We start from the raw sequence: 19726 nt of genomic DNA on the forward strand, positions 1-19726 counted from the left end.
TGGCTCCTAAACGCCAAAGTACTTCCTCCGATGATAGTTCATCCAAGAAGAGGAAGGTCATCACGATGGAGGTCAAATATGACGTGATAAAGCGTTCGGAGAAGGGAGAAACTAACACCGAAATAGGCCGTTCTTTAGGCTTGAGCAGGACCACGGTGGTAACCATTGTGAAGGACAAGGAACGTATTCTGAAGCATGTTAAGGATGCTGCACCGATGAAGTCAACGGTGATAAACGAGAAGCAACGTAGCCAGAGCATTGTTGAAATGGAGAAATTGCTCATGATCTGGCTGGAGGACCAGAAGCAGCGAGTGTTTCCGGTGAGCTTAAGTGTGATCCAGGAGAAGGCTAGAGCGCTGCATGAGGCAGTAGTGAAAAAGTTTGGCGAAGGCAGTGCTGGTGGTGAATTTTCCGCGAGAGAGGTTGGTTTAACCGTTTTAAGGCTCGTGCAAATTTGCATAATGTGAAGCTGCAAGGTGAAGCTGCTAGTGCTGATAGCAAAGCAGCAGAAAGTTTTCCAGGTGGTTTGGCTGAGATAATTAAGGATGGTGGTTACACGGCTGACCAAGTCTTTAATGTGGATGAGACTGGATTATTTTGGAAAAGAATGCCAAATCGAACGTACCTTTCCAAGGAGGAGAAGTCAGCACCTGGCCATAAAGCTGGAAAGGAGCGACTGACTTTGCTGTTTTGGGCCAATGCAAGTGGTGATTTGAAACTGAAGCCCTGCTGGTGTATTTGGCCGAGAATCCCAGGGCTTTCAAGGGCATTTTCAAGAGTCAACTCCCTGTGATTTGGAAATCAAACAAGAAGGCTTGGGTTACCTTAATGGTCTTCGAAGATTGGTTCAATGACCATTTCGTGCCAGCAGTGGAGCGGTATTTGACTTCGAAGGGTCTGCCTTTTAAGGCCCTCTTAGTCCTGGACAATGCCCCTGGTCACCCTTCAAATTTGAGCGACATGCATCCTAATGTGAAGGTGGTGTACCTCCCACCCAATACCACATCGCTGATACAGCCAATGGACCAGGAGTAATAGCTAATTTCAAGGCTTACTACCTTAGAAGGACCATACGTTTTGCTTGAGGGCCATAGAAGCTAACAAGGAGTTGACACTGAAGCAATTCTGGTAGGGCTACAACATTGCTGATGCAGTGAAAAATATTGCAAGTGCTTGGGACGAGGTGAAGACGACCACTTTAAATGGGGCCTGGAGGAAACTGTGTCCACAGTTTGTGCACAGTTTTGAAGGCTTTGACCAGGCAGAAGACGTCGAGACTGTGACGAGGAAGATCGTAGGGCTAAGCAAGAGGCTGAAACTAGATCTTGAACCTGATGATGTAACAGAGCTGCTGGCTTCCCATGGAGAGGAATTGTCTGCAGAGGACTTACTAGAACTTGAACAACAAATGATTGAGGAAGAGGAGGCGGCACCAGAGCCAAAACCCAGGTCATTAACTGTGAAAGGCTTGTCAGAGGGTTTTACTCATCTGGAGAGAGCCTTGGCTTCTTTTGAGGCAGAAGACCCTAACGTTTCTAGGTTTGACAAAATCAAGAGAGGAATCATGGATTTGGTGACTTTTCTACAAGGAGACCCTGAAGGAGAAAGCAGACGAAGAGAAGTGTGCAGTCCAGGCTTGACACTTTCTTTCACAAGTCTCCAGTACCACCACCTCCCACTCCTAGTCCTGGTAATGGAATTCTGAACTGTTTTACTAATTTATGTGTTTACATAGTGTACATATTAAAATGTGTTTAATTTTTTAATGTAACAACTAAATGTAAGAGTAAATTGTAACTTCATTCATTTTCATCATTTGTAATTTTATTGCAGAAGTGGTGACAGTTCCAGATCCCCCTGTACTACCTGTGACAGTTCCAGATCTCCCTGTACTACCTGTGACAGTTCCAGATCTCCCTGTACTACCTGTGACAGTTCCAGATCCCCCTGTACCTGGACCCTCTGTATCAGCCCGCCCACCTGTACGTGTACAATCAGGTAAGCAATTTCATTTTTCTCATTTTCATGTTGGAAATTGTTTACACCCTACATACATACGTACACTAACTTACATAGTGGTACAATGTGTTTAATGTTGCATAACCTTATTATTTTTTTTTTTTTTCATTTCAGACCCCTTTGATAGTGACAAGTGACCCAGATGACCCTGAGCCTTTCCATGGTTTTGATGCCTCGCCCTATACATCGGGTAAGGAATCCTTAAGGAATTTAACAAATTGTATAAAATGTTTTATAAATTGCTAATAGAAATTTTATTAAAAGTGTACATATGCTACAATTACATCCACCTTATAATATATTTATGTACCCTATCATTCTTTCCAGATCTAGATGTTCCCTCATCAGTTGATACGAGTATCACCTCTCCAGAGCCCAAATCAGTTGATACGAGTAGTATCACCTCTCCTATTCCTTCAGGTAAAAGAATTCTTCATTTTTTATATTGAACATACGTATTACACACTACATATGTCAAACAGTAATAACATGTGCAGTAGTTACAGTAGTAGTAACTATCATTTTATATATTTTTTATCATTCCAGACTCCCAAGCACCTGCCCATCCCACTCCATAGCCCAGCCAACCCACTCTCATGTACCATATGGCCATCCCAGTAAGCAAGCCAACCACTAGAATTTGGTAAGGACATTTTTTTTTTATTAATGTTTTATTATTACATATGTAATAACCATGTTATGTATGTAACATACATACTATATAATCATATGTACTATTACATTATCATTCCAGACTGGCATGCACCTGTGACTTACATAAACCAGACCTCTACATAGCCTACATGTCTTCATTTTGCTGAAGGTAAGGAATTCTCAGTTGTGTTTAATGTTTGCATACGTACAATAAATTTTGTACACCTAAGTGGTTACATACTGTCCTTTAATATTAATTCTTCATTCCAGACTGCCATCATCCTAGCCTGTTATCTGTGATAAAGCACACTGAAGTTAGGTTTGGAATGCATCCTTATCATGAATGCTCTACACCTCCACCTCCATCTCCCACAACCTAGGTAACAGCTTTGAGACTCACTAAAAGTTGGTAAGTTATGTAAGGAATTTCTAAATTAAGTTTTATACTACATGTTATATGTGATATTAAACCACTGTATGGTGCATATTACTGTATGTAACTTACTATGCATAGAGTACTTACTGACAAAATTATTTTTTGTACATTCCAGAACCCCCTGAATAATGTAGGCTATGGGGCCGCATAAGACTTTGTCCATCCAGGGTTACATTGAACGACAACTTTAAACTAAAAGTAAGGAATTAATTGGAACTATACATTAACTCTTTTAGTACTCTTGATATATCTACAGTAATTAACATATTGCATTCACAACTTTCTGTAGTGTATATTTTGTACACTAATTTTGTTACTTTTTCCTTCCAGAACCAACATTTTTCACACAACTCCAGGTTGTTACTAACAAATTACTACTACAAGTGTCATCAAGGGATAACTACAAGTAGAAGCACCATTTTTGGATGGAAAAACCCTTCAGGAAAGTATACGTTATCACATGTAACATGTAGTGTAACAAAGTATGAACAGTAAGGTTTTTACATACAGTAGTATTACATACGTACATAACTTTTTTTTTTACAGGAATTTCCTTTCCAACCAAGTTTGATTATGTACATACATGTTATAAACCACTGTAACGTATGGTTACGGTATGTTAACTTATGGGGTAAAACTTTACTAAACATACATAAACATGACTTAACTTTGATACTTTTTTGGTACATTCCAGAAAACCAGGACCCCCTCCATGATGCAGGCTATGGGGCCACATAAAACTTTGTCCAGGGTTACTACATAACATAAAGGTAAGGGAATTATCATAGTGTAGTAAACATACATTAAGTAAGTTTTATACGTACAATAAAAAAAATAAAAAAAAGTGGACCAAGATCTCTCACATGGGATAAGTTGATCAAGGTCCCTTCATGGAATTACGTACATACTGTACACTCCCTGCTGAACAGGGGGTGTAGACCAATCATTTACTATGCATACCAGTTGATATTAAACCACTGTATGGTGCATATACTGTATGTAACTTACTATGCATAGAGTACTTACTGACAAAATTATTTTTGTACATTCCAGAACCCCCTGAAGAATGATGTAGGCTATGGGGCCACATAAGACTTTGTGCATCCAGGGTTACATAGCACGACAACTTTAAACTAAAGGTAAGGAATTAATTAACATACATTAACTAAGTTTTATACATGTTATATATGTGATATTAACCACTGTATGGTGCATATTACTGTATGTAACTTACTATGCATAGAGTACTTACTGACATACTAATTATTTTTTTGTACATCCAGAACCCCCTGAATGATGTAGGCTATGGGGCCACATAAGACTTTGTGCATCCAGGGTTACATAGCATGACAACTTTAAACTAAAAGTAAGGAATTAATTCACATTACATTAACTTTTTTACTCTTGATATAACTCAAAGTAAGGAATTATAAACTAAACGAAGGAATGAAATTAACATCATTAACTTCTTTTATCTGATATCTATAATTTACATATTGCATTCAGGACTTTGTGTAGTATTTTGTACTAATTGTGTTATACTTTTACCTTCCAGAGCTACCAGACTGGATTTTAGTGTACTCCAGGATCTACCAAATACTACTACGAAGTGTACAGTGCATAATATAGTGTTTAGTGTATAATCTAACCTAAGGATTAAGTGTAGTACATTGTGCTTTATAGTGTCACAAGAGTTTAATAAAGAATTATACCTTCAAGAACCATCCTTTGCCATTGAAATAACCACACTACACATCATGCAATATACTTGCATGTCACACAGGTAAGGTCTCTAACTTTTTCTTAGTTTAAGGCATATTTCCAAGTGTCGTTCCGGCTTACGACGATTTTCGGCTTACGACGCGCCTCAAGAACGGAACCCCCGTCGTAACCCGGGGACTGCCTGTACGTGGTTGGACTAGAAGTGGGTGTCAGGACGACTTGATACCTACCTTCCTGTCGGTTACGTGAAATTGCAAGTTACTTGGGATATTTCATACATGATTTATAAATGATTTATACACAACTCACTCCCTTCCCTTTCCAGTACTCACGTCTGACTGTTTGCGTTTCATCATTAAGAATACATTTCATACCCATAACAATTTCTTTGTTAAAATTTGACCTTATTGGAACATCTACTACTTATATATATTCCATTATATCCTTTTACACACATTTCAATTTACTCCTTTTTCTCCCTTTTTTTTCCATCATCCACCTCTGTCTATTTACGCTCATAATTTTACAATCCTTTCACACCCATAAAAATTTTTGGATAAAATTTTACTAATTATTAGAACATTTTCATTGATTATATCTTAGGCTACCTTCAAGTTTGTCTTCCTTTACGGTGAGTGGGGGTACGGGGGCTCCGCCTCCCAGTCAGATAATATGTTCTACTTGGTTACACTAGGTTAGGTTAGTATGTTAACCTATATGTTGGCCTTCCTTCAAGTTTGTCTTTCTTGAAGGGGGTCAGGTAATACGTTCTACTAGGTTAGGTTAGGTTAGGTTGGTGAAGTTAGGTTGGTTATATCTAACTCTACCTTCAAGTTTGTCTTCCATTTCTGGGGGGGGTACGGGTAGGCTTCGCCTCCCCGGCAAGGTAATATGTCTTACTAAGTTAGGTTACACAACATTTCATTGCAATATTATTTCCTTTAATAATAATGCACAATACCTTGGGTTTCACATTGTCTCTTCAACTGGCTTCTCTGATTTCTTGTACTGACTGTTCATTACAAGATCCTGTTCGTGTATGTGTTATGCAGTGTTGCACATTTTTTTTCCTTTTCTGGAAATACGATGTTAGTTTCCACATTCGTGTGAAATCATTCCCCTCAATGTACCCGCCCACAATTCTTCCGACCAATCAGAAGCCTTGTCACCAATGCGCTACTGATACACAGATTCAACAGATTGCGTTTTAAAATCATTTAGCAAGAAGTATTCGCAGTGTTAACACCCCACGCTCCATACTCTCACCAGTAATAGTGTTAAAAATTCTGTTACGATATATGGACATCGTAATATAATTTTGGGAAACCTATCTGTGTTCGTGATTCGTTTGGTATTTGGCCGAAATTCTGTTCAAGATAGGCAGATTTTCAAGAATCGAAGACCGACCAAGAATCGAAGACGAGACGAGATTCGGCATACCTAAGTGCGTATCTGAATTGTACCATATGCCCCTTTAAGGCAAAGTTCCCAAACCATATTCCCCTATTGTTAGAACAATCGTGGTTTAGTAACTTTCAGTTAGAAGTGTTAGATTTTGTTGGTTAGTTATTGTTATTTGCCATATCCACTACCCAATGACCCATCGTCACTTAGCCAACTCGTACCTCCTGTGCTCCCCCCCCTCCCCTCAGTACCCCGCCTTCCCCTTAGTGAACATATGGCTCCATGGTGGTTGCGGAATTCAAACATGGTGGCTGTGTTTACATTTCACCAAACACTTGGTAGATCGATCTATAGGCTAGAACTATTCCACGGCAATCTAGACTATGGCAGTTGACGTTTTCCTATGTTATTTTACTTGCTTCACAAGAGTTGAAGGGAATATTTTTTTCGTTCCACAGTACCGTCATGTAGTCTTCAAAGGTAAATTACTGCTTAGTTACAGTTGTCCGAATGAATATTACTTTCAAATCTTGTACAGCAAGTAGGTAAAATAATATAGGAAAACGTCTGTATTTCTACAGAAGCAGTCCGTATAGACTGCAAGGAACGTAACCACGGATACGACATCCACTAGGGATTGGGGTGTCCAATGTATTTTGCCATGTTTAGTACTGGCCCCTGGGGGTTAATTACAGTCGTCAAAATAAATATTACTTAAAATTCTTGTTCAGGAGGTGAAACTGCATAGAAAAACCGCAACTGCCATAGTCTAGGCTGCCACGGATAAGTACCCTAGATCTACCAAAACGTCAATTATCATAGTCTAGGCCACCACAGATTGCTTCTGTAGAAATACCTATGGCCTTAATTTCTAACTGTAGAGAAAATACTTAGTACTTCGAAAGGAGAGTAGGGGTCTTGAACTCCTGTTATCACCACCACCAACTCATGACCGATGACCATCTCCGGGGTCAGGACGTGTTAAAGTACATTTTCGGAGGGTGGCCCAGCCAAGGTAGTTGGTGAGTTGGCCAGTCCACTCGGTTGTTCACCCTAGCTACCTACTTAGGTATCCCTTCTATAGGTAGATACTAAGCTACGAGTAGTAGGTAAAACAATCTTATCAGTATTAGCCTGGCGCTGGTAACAAAGGCTCTACGGCCTCGGTGTCGGAAACAATGGCTCTGGAGCCTGGGTGGGTGTCGGAAACAATGGCTCTGGAAGCCTGGGTAGGTGTCGGAAACAATGGCTCTGGAAGCTTGGGTAGGTGTCGGAAACAATGGCTCTGGAAGCCGGGTAGGTCCCCCCCCCCCCCGGGAAACAATGGCTCTGGAAGCCTGGGTAGGTGTCGGAAACAATGGCTCTGGAAGCCTGGGTAGGTGTCGGAAACAATGGCTCTGGAAGCCTGGGTAGGTGTCGGAAACAATGGCTCTGGAGCCTGGGTAGGTGTCGGAAACAATGGCTCTGGAGCCTGGGTAGGTGTCGGAAACAATGGCTCTGGAAGCCTGGGTAGGGTGTCGGAAACAATGGCTCTGGAGCCTGGGTAGGGTGTCGGAAACAATGGCTCTGGAGCCTGGCTAGGGTGTCGGAAACAATGGCTCTGGAGCCTGGGTAGGTAGGTGTCGGAAACAATGGCTCTGGAGCTGGCTAGGGTGTAATAGGCTGTCGTAAACAATGGCTCTGGAGCTGGGTAGGTAGGGTGGTCGGAAACAATGGCTCTGGAGCCTGGGTAGGTAGGTCGAAACAATGCTCGGAAAGCCTGGGTAGGTAGGTGTCGGAAACAATGGCTCCGGAGCCTGGGTAGGTAGGTGTCGGAAACAATGGCTGCTGGAACTGGGTAGGTAGGTGTCGGAAACAATGGCTCTGGAGCCTGGGTAGGTAGGTGTCGGAAACAATGGCTCTGGAGCCTGGGTAGGTAGGTGTCGGAAACAATGGCTCTGGAGCCTGGGTAGGTGTCGGAAACAATGGCTCTGGAGCCTGGGTAGGTGTCGGAAACAATGGCTCTGAAGCCTGGGTAGGTGTCGGAAACACTAATTTAAAGGTCAAGTCAAACACAAAAGTAGGCCTATTGTTGTTTTTCTTACCAGACGATTCTGCTTCTTTTTTGGGCTCAGGTTGCTGGGTATCGGTTTTAGATTCTTCCTTTTCTAGCAGCCACATTGTGTCCCTGAGTTGCTTTTCATCAGTAACTTGGTAACGATCCTGTCAATCACTGTCTTCACTGAACGGGAAAGATAAGAGGAACTTTGTTGGCGCAGAGGGAACCTCATTTCTTTGAGTCTCCCTCCCTTTCACATGTGATACCAACATCTACTTCACAGGTTGTTTACATTGTATGGCTTGTCATCCACGGATCAGTTGCAAAATTAAAATCTCTAAGATCGAAAGATTGCCATTAATTTCTTCTAAAACCATAAAATTAATTACCACAACTCTCAATTACGAAAGATTATGCATTAAAAATAAATATGATATAAGCCATTATATTACTCAGAGTTGGTAACATTGAAAGCACCAATCGTCGTCAAATGTAAACATTTCGCTTCTTCTACTTTTGTTTAAACCTGTCGCGGTGTCCAGAGCCATTAATTTGGGAAAGAGGCTTCATTACATTCATGAAGCTGCATACTCTTATCGTTAAATGCAAATTATTACGACGGTAATAGCAAACTCAGATTTACTGCAATCTTGAGCAACTGTCGGTGTCACAGGAGATAAAAACAAGCTACTTATAACTAAGTTCCGCCTTTACGGTGTCTACGTGACTGTGTCCAATCACGTGACGACATTCCTTGCGTTCAGTAATCTACTCTAGTCTAGATTAAGCTGGTCATATACCAGCCATCGCTTTTGCTCAGCAATCACAGTAATATTCGAAACTTTAGAAACACAGCAGTGTCACTAATCAATAAAATCTGTCTTATCGTTACAAAGATACTGAGACAATGTTCCACTGGTGTACAGGGAATTTCAGTTAACTGTCCAATTTTGGCTGAAAAATGCCATTTTTATGCCTTTTATCAGAATATGTTGGCTATATTCTTGAACTGCAAAACTGTAATTGGGCATAGCAGCACTAATCAAAAATACGAATAATGCATCTTAAAATAGTAATTCTCTAGTAGTTAACTGTCAAAGAGAGACGTGTAGGTATCTCGTACACGTTACTATAGATGTAGGGGGAAGATGGGTTTGCAATGCAAAGGTTTAATCATACAAAAGAAAAAAAAAATCATAGATCCAACTAAAAGGTGAAGGTTAGATAATGCAAACTTGGTATGCTTGTAGTATAGTCCATTAGATACCAGACTACTGTAAATGTAGCGGAAAAAATGATTTCATTTCTCACCGGAATGATAACTTTTTCAGGGGAATTCAAAAGTTTTAATATGAACAGTTCTTTGCCATTTTTTGGATACTTTCCAGCATGGGAAACCTCTTGGCATTCCTCTGGTGATACAAAAATGTAACATATGAGGGAAAGCTTCAGTAGAAACTTAAAATTTTCACAGACTATCCTACTGAGGGGTAAATGATAAAATTATGGATGTTTTGAAAAAAGGCATTACTAAATCAAAATAGGGTGATTAATCTGAGGCCTGTCAGCGGCACGTTATATGCCCTACTACAATAATGGCTGGATAAAACATTAAAAAGGTACACTATTGCAGTAACATACAAACAATGTCGAGTTTCAGGTCTTTAAAAAGAAACGTCCATCATCAGAAAGTGTTTAATTTAGTCTTAGGTAGTCTGTGCTGGCACCAGATATCATCAGTAAATTCTCTTTTAACATACTGTTGACACTTTAGAGGATAAATGATTGATGCCAACTGGTTCCTATATAAAAACATATAAACTATATTATCATGATGTTCTTGGATATGCGTGACCTGAGATTTATTAAAATAAGAGGATAGGAAAAGAATGCACAAGCTCATCAAAGAGGAAACATGAATACTGCACAAAATAAACTGAAAATACATGTAAACGAGTTGTAGAGAACAATCACGGTGGATGCCCGATAGTCTATAAACAGCAATCGTGCAGACGATGATTGAGATTAAAGATTCATCATGAGAGAGAGAGAGAGAGAGATGTTTCGCAGAACGTTCTGCTAATTAGCATCTGGACCCTCTTTGCCTCACGCACGCACTACTAAATAGCACCTATATTTACCCCTGGCTGTCTCATCCAGGTCACACAAAATTAGGGAAGCATCTTGCCGTATCACAGCTCGCCTGACAACTGTGGTTGCCCGATGTCTAGTGAAAACCAGTAAATATGGTCCGTTATTGAGAGATTCTACTGGTTATGAAATGAGGTTGGGGTTTTCATGATCGTGATGATGAGAGAAATAACTATAATAATAACGATGGCATTCAAAATAACAAGTATTTAGATCCATGACAAAAATGAACACTGATTAACCTACTTTGCATTTTTTCTTTTATTTACATCTTATCCATTTACCAGCGCATGTATACTGCATTTTCACATAAATAAATATAAAACCAAGGCCTTTCACACATTAAACATAAATCAAATAGGCTGACGTCAGGAACGGAAGTAGTTGTGGACATTGGAATGGATTCTCGGAATCCTTCCAAAGGAGGAACAATATTTTCAAGGAACGACAAAACAGACGTGAAAGTTACAGCGTAGCTTTTTGCGTTCCCTATGCCAACATTTCCAAAAACTTCGGGATGAGGTCGAAGGGAGATACCAAGCATTTGTAGTACCGCTGTTCGCATTTTCCATTCAGCTTTCCATGCAGTTCGGCTTCGATGTACGTGTCGTATTCGGGGCCTTCATCCGGGTCCACTGGACGACCGGCAATTGAAGCTCTGGGATAAAATAAAATAAAAATTAGAAATTTGCTATTTGAATCGGGATTCATTATACTGTATTAACAGTGCATGTTTTTACCACGGTCTAGATACTGGCCCGTGGTATCCACCTACGCGTCACTTCCGAGGCTCCGAGGCGCCGGTGGTATACACATGGCGAAAACGGGACGCCGTGTTTAGTACTAGCCCCTCGGGAATTAAAGACATCGTTTATCAATATAATATATAGAAATGGGTGTATACAACACTTTGATCCCCAAGGGAATAGTACTAAACACGTCGTCCCATTGAGCTTCCGCTATGTTTAGTACTAGTACCTCGGGGTGAAGCGAAGGTGGATACATACCGGGTATGTCTGTATGTATATGTGCTAATTTCTGAGTTGTCACAAAAATATGTGATAAGCACATGAATTACACCTAGCAATAGTGAAAGCGGAGGACTCAGTGCTAAGAAATCGCAAGAAACCACAGAATCAAAATTTAGTCTTGATGATCAGAAACTTAATGACAAACGAATTCCAAGGACATATCAAAGACAGTGCCGAGACAGCAAATCCAACAAATGGTAAACAGAGACAGGAGCTTACGTCAAAAGGGCATTTATTATATCCCCTAAAATGCCCTGGTCAAACGGTGCTTCTGCGACGTCACAAATTGCCCTCAACAAACAATGACGTCCGTGGCTTCCGATCCTGGAAAATAGAACTAGTTTAGGATACAAAATCTAGGGGCATCTGGAAAAATGTAAGTTATTAACCATAATTATTATCATACAGATCCAATAAATTATATGACAGGAAACTATTCCCTTCGTTGTTTACATCGGATATGAGGATGTTAATTATAAGTAATTATATATACGTATATGTGTATGTGTGCGGGTGTAAACTCACGATAATTTTACTTCCTATGAGGAGACTGATTCATGATTTACATGGAGAAAAAATTATCCAGAAAAATTATTTAATGAGTTGTTATTTCTACCAATCAACCCTTGGTTTATTATATAATTCTTACTTCTCTGCTTTACTTCGGGCCAGGATAGATGAGAGGACGTGGTTTCCAACTGCATTGGCCTTACGTGGCACTAAGAAAATAATTATTATGAAACAACGATACCGTTCTCCTTCATTCCTAAGCATTCGACAACGCATAAAAATGATTTGAGGTACTTTTGCCCTTTTATGCTTTCTTTTCAATTGTACGGTTTGTGTGACAGACAAAATACCACTGACTGCCAGAGAACGCATATGAAAATTACTTCCAGAAAGTACTGTTGACTGGTGATGGTGAGAGAAACCTGTAGTCCGATGAAAGAGTTTGAAAGTAAAAGAAGCAATTTGAAAGAAACTGTTAGCTGGGGCGAGGAATGGTGGTAATATGGATGGTGAAGAATGAAAGTGGCTGAAACACGCTGATAAAGGAACAAAAATAACGGATGAAGGTAGGGTGAAAGGATGTGACAATTCACAGAATAGGTGAAACAATGTGGGTGGCAATGTCCCTGCAGGAGCTTTGTAGAAGAAGAATGTATATGGAAGCAAAACTCAAGACGCGCGAAAGATTATTAACCTAACTTCTTAACGGAACTAAGGAATGTTAACGAGATTGCTTAGATGGACACTATAGAGTAACATTGTAATTTAAACATTTTAATTCAGCGCTTTTATGGTAACTCACTGGCATCTACAGCTCATGTTATCGTTTCAAGAGTACAAACAAATTTTCTCCCACTGAAAATCCCAGAAATGTTCTTTAAAAAAAATGAGAGAGAGAGAGAGAGAGAGAGAGAGAGAGAGAGAGAGAGAGAGAGAAGAGAGAGAGAGAAACGGACTTACTGTTCAATAGCTCCTTCTATGGTGTTGTAAATGACAGTTCTCTCCATCCGAGCTGCCCTTCGCTGCTTTTTGTGAAGCGTGATGTCATTGCTGTAGTCGTATACCTGATGGTTGAAGTCATCCGTCGACACGTAATCCGGGCTGCCTTCCAGGCTCCTGGAGGCCACGAGGGCCGCTGGGAAGGGAATCTTGATGGGTAATGCCAACTGAAATTTCGACTTGTAATCGGAGTAGGTGTCGAAGGGCAAGTTAAGGGACCATTTGACCTGTTCAGGGAAAACAAAAGAAAAAGGAAGAACGTTAGAGAGAGACTGGAAGCGGATTTGCAGAAGAGTGACTGCGGCGTAGGTGTCGAAGGGAATGGAATGGAATATAAAATTTAGGCCGAGGGCCAAGCGCTGGGACCTTGGAGGTCCTTCGGCGCTGAAAGGGAAATTGGATGTAAGAAGCTTTGAAAGATGTACGCAGTTGCACTTGAAACAATAATGAGGACAGGGTGGAAAGTAAGATGTAAGAGAATACCAACGGTGGTACAGTTAAAGGAATAAAAGGGTTTGCAGCTAGGGGCCGAAGGGACGCAGCAAAGAACCTTAGGCAATGCGTACAGTGCACTGCGTAAGGTGCACTGAAGGCACTACCTCCCTGCGGAAGGTGTCGCGAGGTAACTGGTGGAGTATTTTTTTTTTTTTTCCTTTATAAAAAGTGCAGAAGGAGGACGCTTGAAGTAGATAGCAGAGGTGAAGGCCTTGTCGTGTATGTGTTGAAATATGACGCTCATTGACTCCTGGAATAATCTAGGAGTTCATTACCCAGTTCTAGCTCTTTGCGTTTAAAATACCTAACCCAGTATGTTCATAAAAACGAGAGGAGGGAAAATATCCATTTGGTTGTTTCTGCCGGCGAGAGAAAACGTTGCAGTGGCGTACAGTTCTTTGTAAGTTTTGCACCCTTTCATGGTCCTATTGTTGCAAAGATTTACCTTAAAAAATGTCGGTTATTCCAGAATGTTCAGAGAATAAGATGAAAAAAAAAATGTCATAGTTAAAGTATTGGTCGGATGACCAACCTGAGGTACATCGATAAGAAAATTTCAAAGGAACTTTGTTCATCGAAAGCAAATTAAGACTTGGTTTTAAAATTGTCTAAGTTATTCAAGTCCCAGTCCAGATGGAGAACGAGAGTAATACGCGCAATAACTAAGTAACTCCATATTGACTACGGGACAACAAGAGTAACTGGAATGTCTTCATACTGTAATTATCGCCTGGGTGAACACGAGGGCACAATATGTCAGTTAACAATGTCCGATATCAATGGAGGTCGAGATTTCTTGGAAAAGTGACACCGTCTCTAGAGAGGCCATCGTTCTTTTCTAATGACATGCTGTTGCCCCGTGAATATAGGATCTATATGTAAAACGGCGAAGAGCAAATTATGCAACTGGTGGTGTTCAAGAAGTCATGAATATTTAATATGTTTTGCTCGACTTGATTGCTGATTTCCCCGACAGCCCAGCCAGTACCGTTTGTTGCTCTCATGCCCTCCTCCCAACAGACACTCTCTGGAGACTGAAGATTTGCCCATTAAGTCGAGCGTGAAACTATTTCACGTATTCTGAGCTCACCTGAAGGCTGCATGCAACTGCTGTGACTACCTCTTAAAATGTAGTCATTTCTTTAGACTGGGTATTTGATGGAACATCTGAATCGAATCCGCCAAAGATTATAAGAGAGAGAATCACTGTCACTGGGGCACAACCTGTTTCAGTTGTGAATTAGAAATTCTGAATGACGAATCTGGTGGCTCTTTCAAACGATGGGACAAACGCATATATAAGTCACGTTGCTGCATACCGAAATGGTGACCAGCGTATGGGTACGTACTCGATGCTCCACTGACCGACTTTTCCTTCTTGGTAAGTTAGTATGGCATCCCTGAGGATGTTCCTCACGTCACATGCGATCTAGTTATGGAAACGATTATCAATATCAATGACGTTCGCATCAAGGTTACTACGTTTGGGGAGAAAACACACTTTGCCTGAAATTTTAAGCAAAAATCTGAAATTACACATAAACACGTAATCCCAATGTTAGCACAGGAGCGTTTACGTTCATCTTACAAAATGCTTCATCAGTTTTTGCGTTCTGAATGAGCATACTTGTAATAAGTAATTGCTGATCTACTACCAGATAACGAAATTTATTATTCCTATTATAAAGTCTGTCAATTAATATTATTATCTTTACTAAAATCAAACCAACACAATTCTCTATTACAATGTCGGTGGTTACCTGTAAATTTTACACCTGCAGAGAAAAACTCATAGCCAGCCTACAAAGCTTTTACTAACTAAAGCCTCGTTCTCAGGATCTACAGACAGTTCAGTTATTTTCCTATAATTTTCCCAATTGCAGCACAGAAGTCACGTGAGTTCATGTTTGTTATATAAAATGTACTAGAACGAAACATCCTCTGTACCTGACTTAACCCTTTTTGCTCGCAACACTAGGCAGGTTGCTGCTACTGCTACTGCTGCTGCTGCTGCTACTGCTGCTGCTGTTGCTGCTGCAGTGTGTCGTTCTTTAGCATCGGGTTTAATGCTACTCAGTTTGCTAGTTGTTTTTATCTTGGATACAACGTAAATGTGGAGTAGTTTGACTAGTGTAGTTGTGGAATATCTTCTGATCTCCAAATATTTGAGCGAGGAGCAAATTCATTCCTGCCATGTGCTGACATCTCCTGAATTTCAGCTGTGTCGGTTTTATTTTGTGCTCCCTCATATGTATTTGTCTATCACCTTTTCTTAAAAACTTGTATGTCTCTTTCTAGGCTGATTTCCTTTGAAGCCCTCTTGGGTTTGTAGTCTATTGACTCTGTCCATAAGGGTTTTCAGTTGATGATATAAAGACAGAAAGAAATTGCTTAACCCTAGATCCAGTTCCCATCCCAACTGGGTTCCATCGAAGTTCTTTATTTGCTTCGAGCTCAGGTCTTTCGGAAGTCAGTCAGTCACGCCCCCTTCACCAGATCTTCTAGGACACCGTTTTCTCTCCGTTATGCATCAGTGATTTCGCTACTACGTCAACTGTCGCTTGATACGTCCTTGGGCAATGCTTAGAGTTCTCGCTCGTACTGAAGTACGCTCTGGAATCGCATAAAAGCTCGTATCCATAAACATTAATGTACTTGCATTCTTACACAAACACATATCAGTAGATAAGGCACGATTCACGGGAGATGCGGAGCGATTGATTCACGCTCTGTTAAATTTCTTTACGCACCATCTTGTACACCTGATCGTTAGCTGACTGTAATGGGTTGCAGCATTGATGAAGGGCACTTGGTAGGCAACCTCGGATCAAAATATTTGCAGCAACCAGAATAGAAACTCGTGGTGCCGCCACTAAAGTGTACAGCCATATACACATTTTATAATACATACACACACACACACACACACACACACACACACATATATATATATATATATATATATATATATATATATATATATATATATATATGTGTGTGTGTGTGTGTGTGTGTTGTGTATGTATACATTGCAGGCTTGAAAATGCGGCGATAGCAAATGTCGTGAAACGTTGGTATAATAAACAATGGCAATAATGGTGCATCTTCCCTTCACCTTCGAGACTATATCCTGAGTTGGGACTCACCCTACTTGGATATATATATATATATATATTATATATATATATATATATATATATATATATATATATATATGTGTGGGTGTGTGTGAAGTAATAGTGTCATGAACGAACTGTAGCACAAACAATTCGCGCCACCAATGTTATCCTAAGAGTGCAATTGCTCATTCCTATTCGTGACACAAGAACGGTACAGTAATTCACGCGCTCTCAGTCAGAATACAGATGCGCTTTCCCAAACACGGTCCTGACTTAATCTCGAAGAGATACCCAAAATCATCATCATCATTATCATCGGGGGCAGTTCTCCGTCTTCTGTCCCTTTCTGACCACGCCCTCCACCCACGATTTGTGACTGGAGTAGTGGAGCTTTTTCGAAATGGCGGTAAAGCGCTGGGCTCGGAATGAAATGAGATAATACTTCGTATTATTCCCAGTTAGAAATTTCAAGAATTTCGGTTGGAAACGTATTTAGTGTAATAGCATTTTTTTACATGAACCTGGTAGATGTGATCAGCAGAAGTATATATGTATATAAACACACACACACACACACACACACACACACACACACACACACACATATATATATATATATATATATATATATATAATATATATATATATATATATATATATATATAAGTAGAATCTACTAGTCACTTTTTACCAGACAGATATGTAATTGTAATGGCCGCAATGCCATCTCAACTTCTCGAATTCTTCGCGCATTTTTGGATATTCTTGTCACTACAAAGCCTTAAGATCCAAGGGCAAGAAATATGAAGAAATTATGATGTCCGGTAGCGTTGTGATTATGGGACGCGGGTTCGTTTCCCTCTACCGAATATCATAATTCCTTCATATTTCTCGCCTTTGGACCTTAAAGCTTTGTGGTGACAAGCGTATCCAAATAGGTACAAAGAATTCGAGAAGTTATGAGTGCAATTTGATTATTACAATATATATGTATATATATACACATATGTATGTATGTATGTATGTATGTAAGTATGTATGTATATACACACTTATACACCACTGGATTTCTTCACCATTTTACTGATTTATGCAATTATGAGATTTTTATGGACATCGATGAATGATAAGTTTCTACAAAATAGATACATAAACAAACAAACATAACCGAAAACTAATTTAACTTTTTGATACAGTCTCACCGCAAAGAGTGTTTGACTTCACCCAGTAAATTTACTTCACGACCTTTAATAGAAGCAGTTATTTTTTTATGACGGTAACCATTTAGCCAACTGGAAATTCACTGCTATGAGTCTCTCTCATTGAGAATGTTGTTTGTGAATATAATTAAAACTGATCAGAAAGTAGATGAGGAGAGAGAGATTATGAAAGATCGAGGCAAGGGATAATAATTAATACCTACGGTTGACAATTATAATTGGGATAATAATTAAACACCTACGGTTAACAATCACATAATTATAATGACCACATCGCGCTCCACTTCAGTTCTTGCATGACCAAAAACTCTAGATTAATTTTTTAACTGGATGTCCCGTTCATTTAGTTACTGTTCCTTTGCAATATCTCGTCAATTCCACCTCAGTTCTCTTTTCATACATGATACTTCTCCATGGCCCACCGCCCACCTGTAAGTTCCCTTCACTGGCTGCCTACCCACTAAATTTCTTTGCTTTTATACATAAATATCCTCAGATTATGGCTCCCAAGTTCGGGAACCACTGGTCTGTAACATTCCCAATTTCCTACCTCCATGCTGGAACCTTTTGGTAACTGGACGAATCTCTTCTTCCTGGAATGCGCTTTATTGCTGGTTCCGGAGGCTAATTCCTGCAACCAACTCATTCCTGGAAGCGTGTTGGCCGACGTCAGGAAGTCCTCCGCTTGTGTTTGAAGAAAGAGAACGGCAGACACAGCCATGCCTAATCGTGCAGCTGACAGTTTCATTGCTGGATGATGACGTGCTAGACTTCGCTACTTCATTCAAGGTTGGCGATGAAGTTTTCTTCGTCGCCAGAGAATATTTTCAACGGGTTGTGAGTTGTGAGCCTTTTCAGAGACAACGGGAGACTGGTTCAAAGAGTCAGTGCGAGGTGTATACGACGACGCAAGTTAATTAGGTCTTTTTTGGGGTCACTCGTATCCCTTCGTTATCTGGAGCAATCATACATACCCAGTACAGCATACCTCCTTCTTGGCCCCGCCCACTCGATCATTCGGAGCAGTGCCTCCTCAACTTTGGCTCCACCTCTTTTTTTGGAAAGCTGTAAGATCACAATATAAAAATAGAGAGAAGTTGCTCTTTCATTGTTGAGAGAAGCCTTACGTTCTCATTTCTCGCTCTGGGATATTTCAGGTTTTAGGTAAACGTGGATGGAAACATTGACGAAAGTGTAAAGCTTTCGCATGAAGAATTTAATTAGACAGAACTACGTCAAAATGAATAAATGAGCATTCACAGATGTATATCAGGAAAAAAAAGAGGGAGAGAGAATATTGCCCATAAAACACTGCACTGCATCCATATGAATATACCATCTTAACGCCTCAGTAGACTACCAGAGCAGGATAATGGTAAGGAGAGTGTAATAATGAGATCCTTCGTTGTCTTAAGAAAACCATTCATCATTGGGAGAGCTGAAATACCGTTATATATGAAAGGAATGTAACAATAATAATGAATACCAAAGTCTGCCCGTTAACAAATCCAATGAAGTCTGGACCAGCTTTCCACGACCTGTTCTAAAAATGGAACAGCGAGTCCTGAAACAGAGGTTTATGGGGGGAGGACTTAGGGGAATTGTTAATCCTTTAACACGAGTCCTGAAACGGAATTTGAGGGAGAGGGGAGTGTAGAGGAATTATCAATCCTTTAATTGAGTCCTGAAACAGGATTTCAGGGGAACTATGAATCCTTTAAGTCCTGAAACGAAATTTTAGGGAGAGGGGAGTGTAGAGGAATTATTAATCCTTTAATTGAGTCCTGAAACAGGATTTTAGGGGAACCATTAATCCTTTAACTTAGTCTTGAAACAGAATTTTAGGGGAACCATTAATCCTTTAACTTAGTCCCTGAAACATAAGGTTAGGGAAAGGAGACTGTAGGGAAACTATTAATTCTTTAATT

General features: G+C 40.1%; 2 protein-coding genes across 2 annotated transcripts in view; both read right to left on the reverse strand.

Moving 5' to 3' along the window:
• LOC135200771 (nibrin-like) overlaps positions 1-8713 on the reverse strand; it is a 42148-nt gene extending 33435 nt beyond the window's left edge. Inside the window, exon 1 of the mRNA XM_064229409.1 lies at positions 8320-8713. Coding sequence (XP_064085479.1) covers positions 8320-8395 — 76 coding nt within the window. The 5' untranslated portion in view covers positions 8396-8713. The remainder of the gene's footprint in view (positions 1-8319) is intronic.
• A 1240-nt stretch (positions 8714-9953) lies between these two features.
• On the reverse strand, positions 9954-18657 carry LOC135200528 (uncharacterized). Its single transcript, XM_064229174.1, has 4 exons — positions 18349-18657; positions 12926-13191; positions 11675-11779; positions 9954-11082 (listed from the first exon to the last, which is right to left on the reverse strand). Exons 1-4 carry the CDS (start codon positions 18544-18546, stop codon positions 10914-10916), a joined length of 738 nt encoding a protein of 245 aa, XP_064085244.1. The 5' UTR covers positions 18547-18657; the 3' UTR covers positions 9954-10913.
• Between the last annotated feature and the right edge of the window lie 1069 nt (positions 18658-19726).

The sequence above is a fragment of the Macrobrachium nipponense genome, chromosome 27 (genome assembly GCF_015104395.2).
Source record: "Macrobrachium nipponense isolate FS-2020 chromosome 27, ASM1510439v2, whole genome shotgun sequence".
NCBI classification, from domain to species: Eukaryota; Metazoa; Arthropoda; class Malacostraca; order Decapoda; family Palaemonidae; genus Macrobrachium; species Macrobrachium nipponense.

Excerpts from the sequence above, each read along its gene's own strand:
- LOC135200528 (XM_064229174.1), bottom strand. The coding sequence starts at position 18,546 with ATGAAACTGTCAGCTGCACGATTAGGCATGGCTGTGTCTGCCGTTCTC. Across the intron at positions 11,780-12,925 it reads ATAGAAGGAGCTATTGAACA|GATCGGAAGCCACGGACGTC; the intron begins GTAAGTCCGTTT and ends TCTATTTTCCAG. Across the intron at positions 11,083-11,674 it reads ATAATAAATGCCCTTTTGAC|AGCTTCAATTGCCGGTCGTC; the intron begins GTAAGCTCCTGT and ends ATTTTATCCCAG.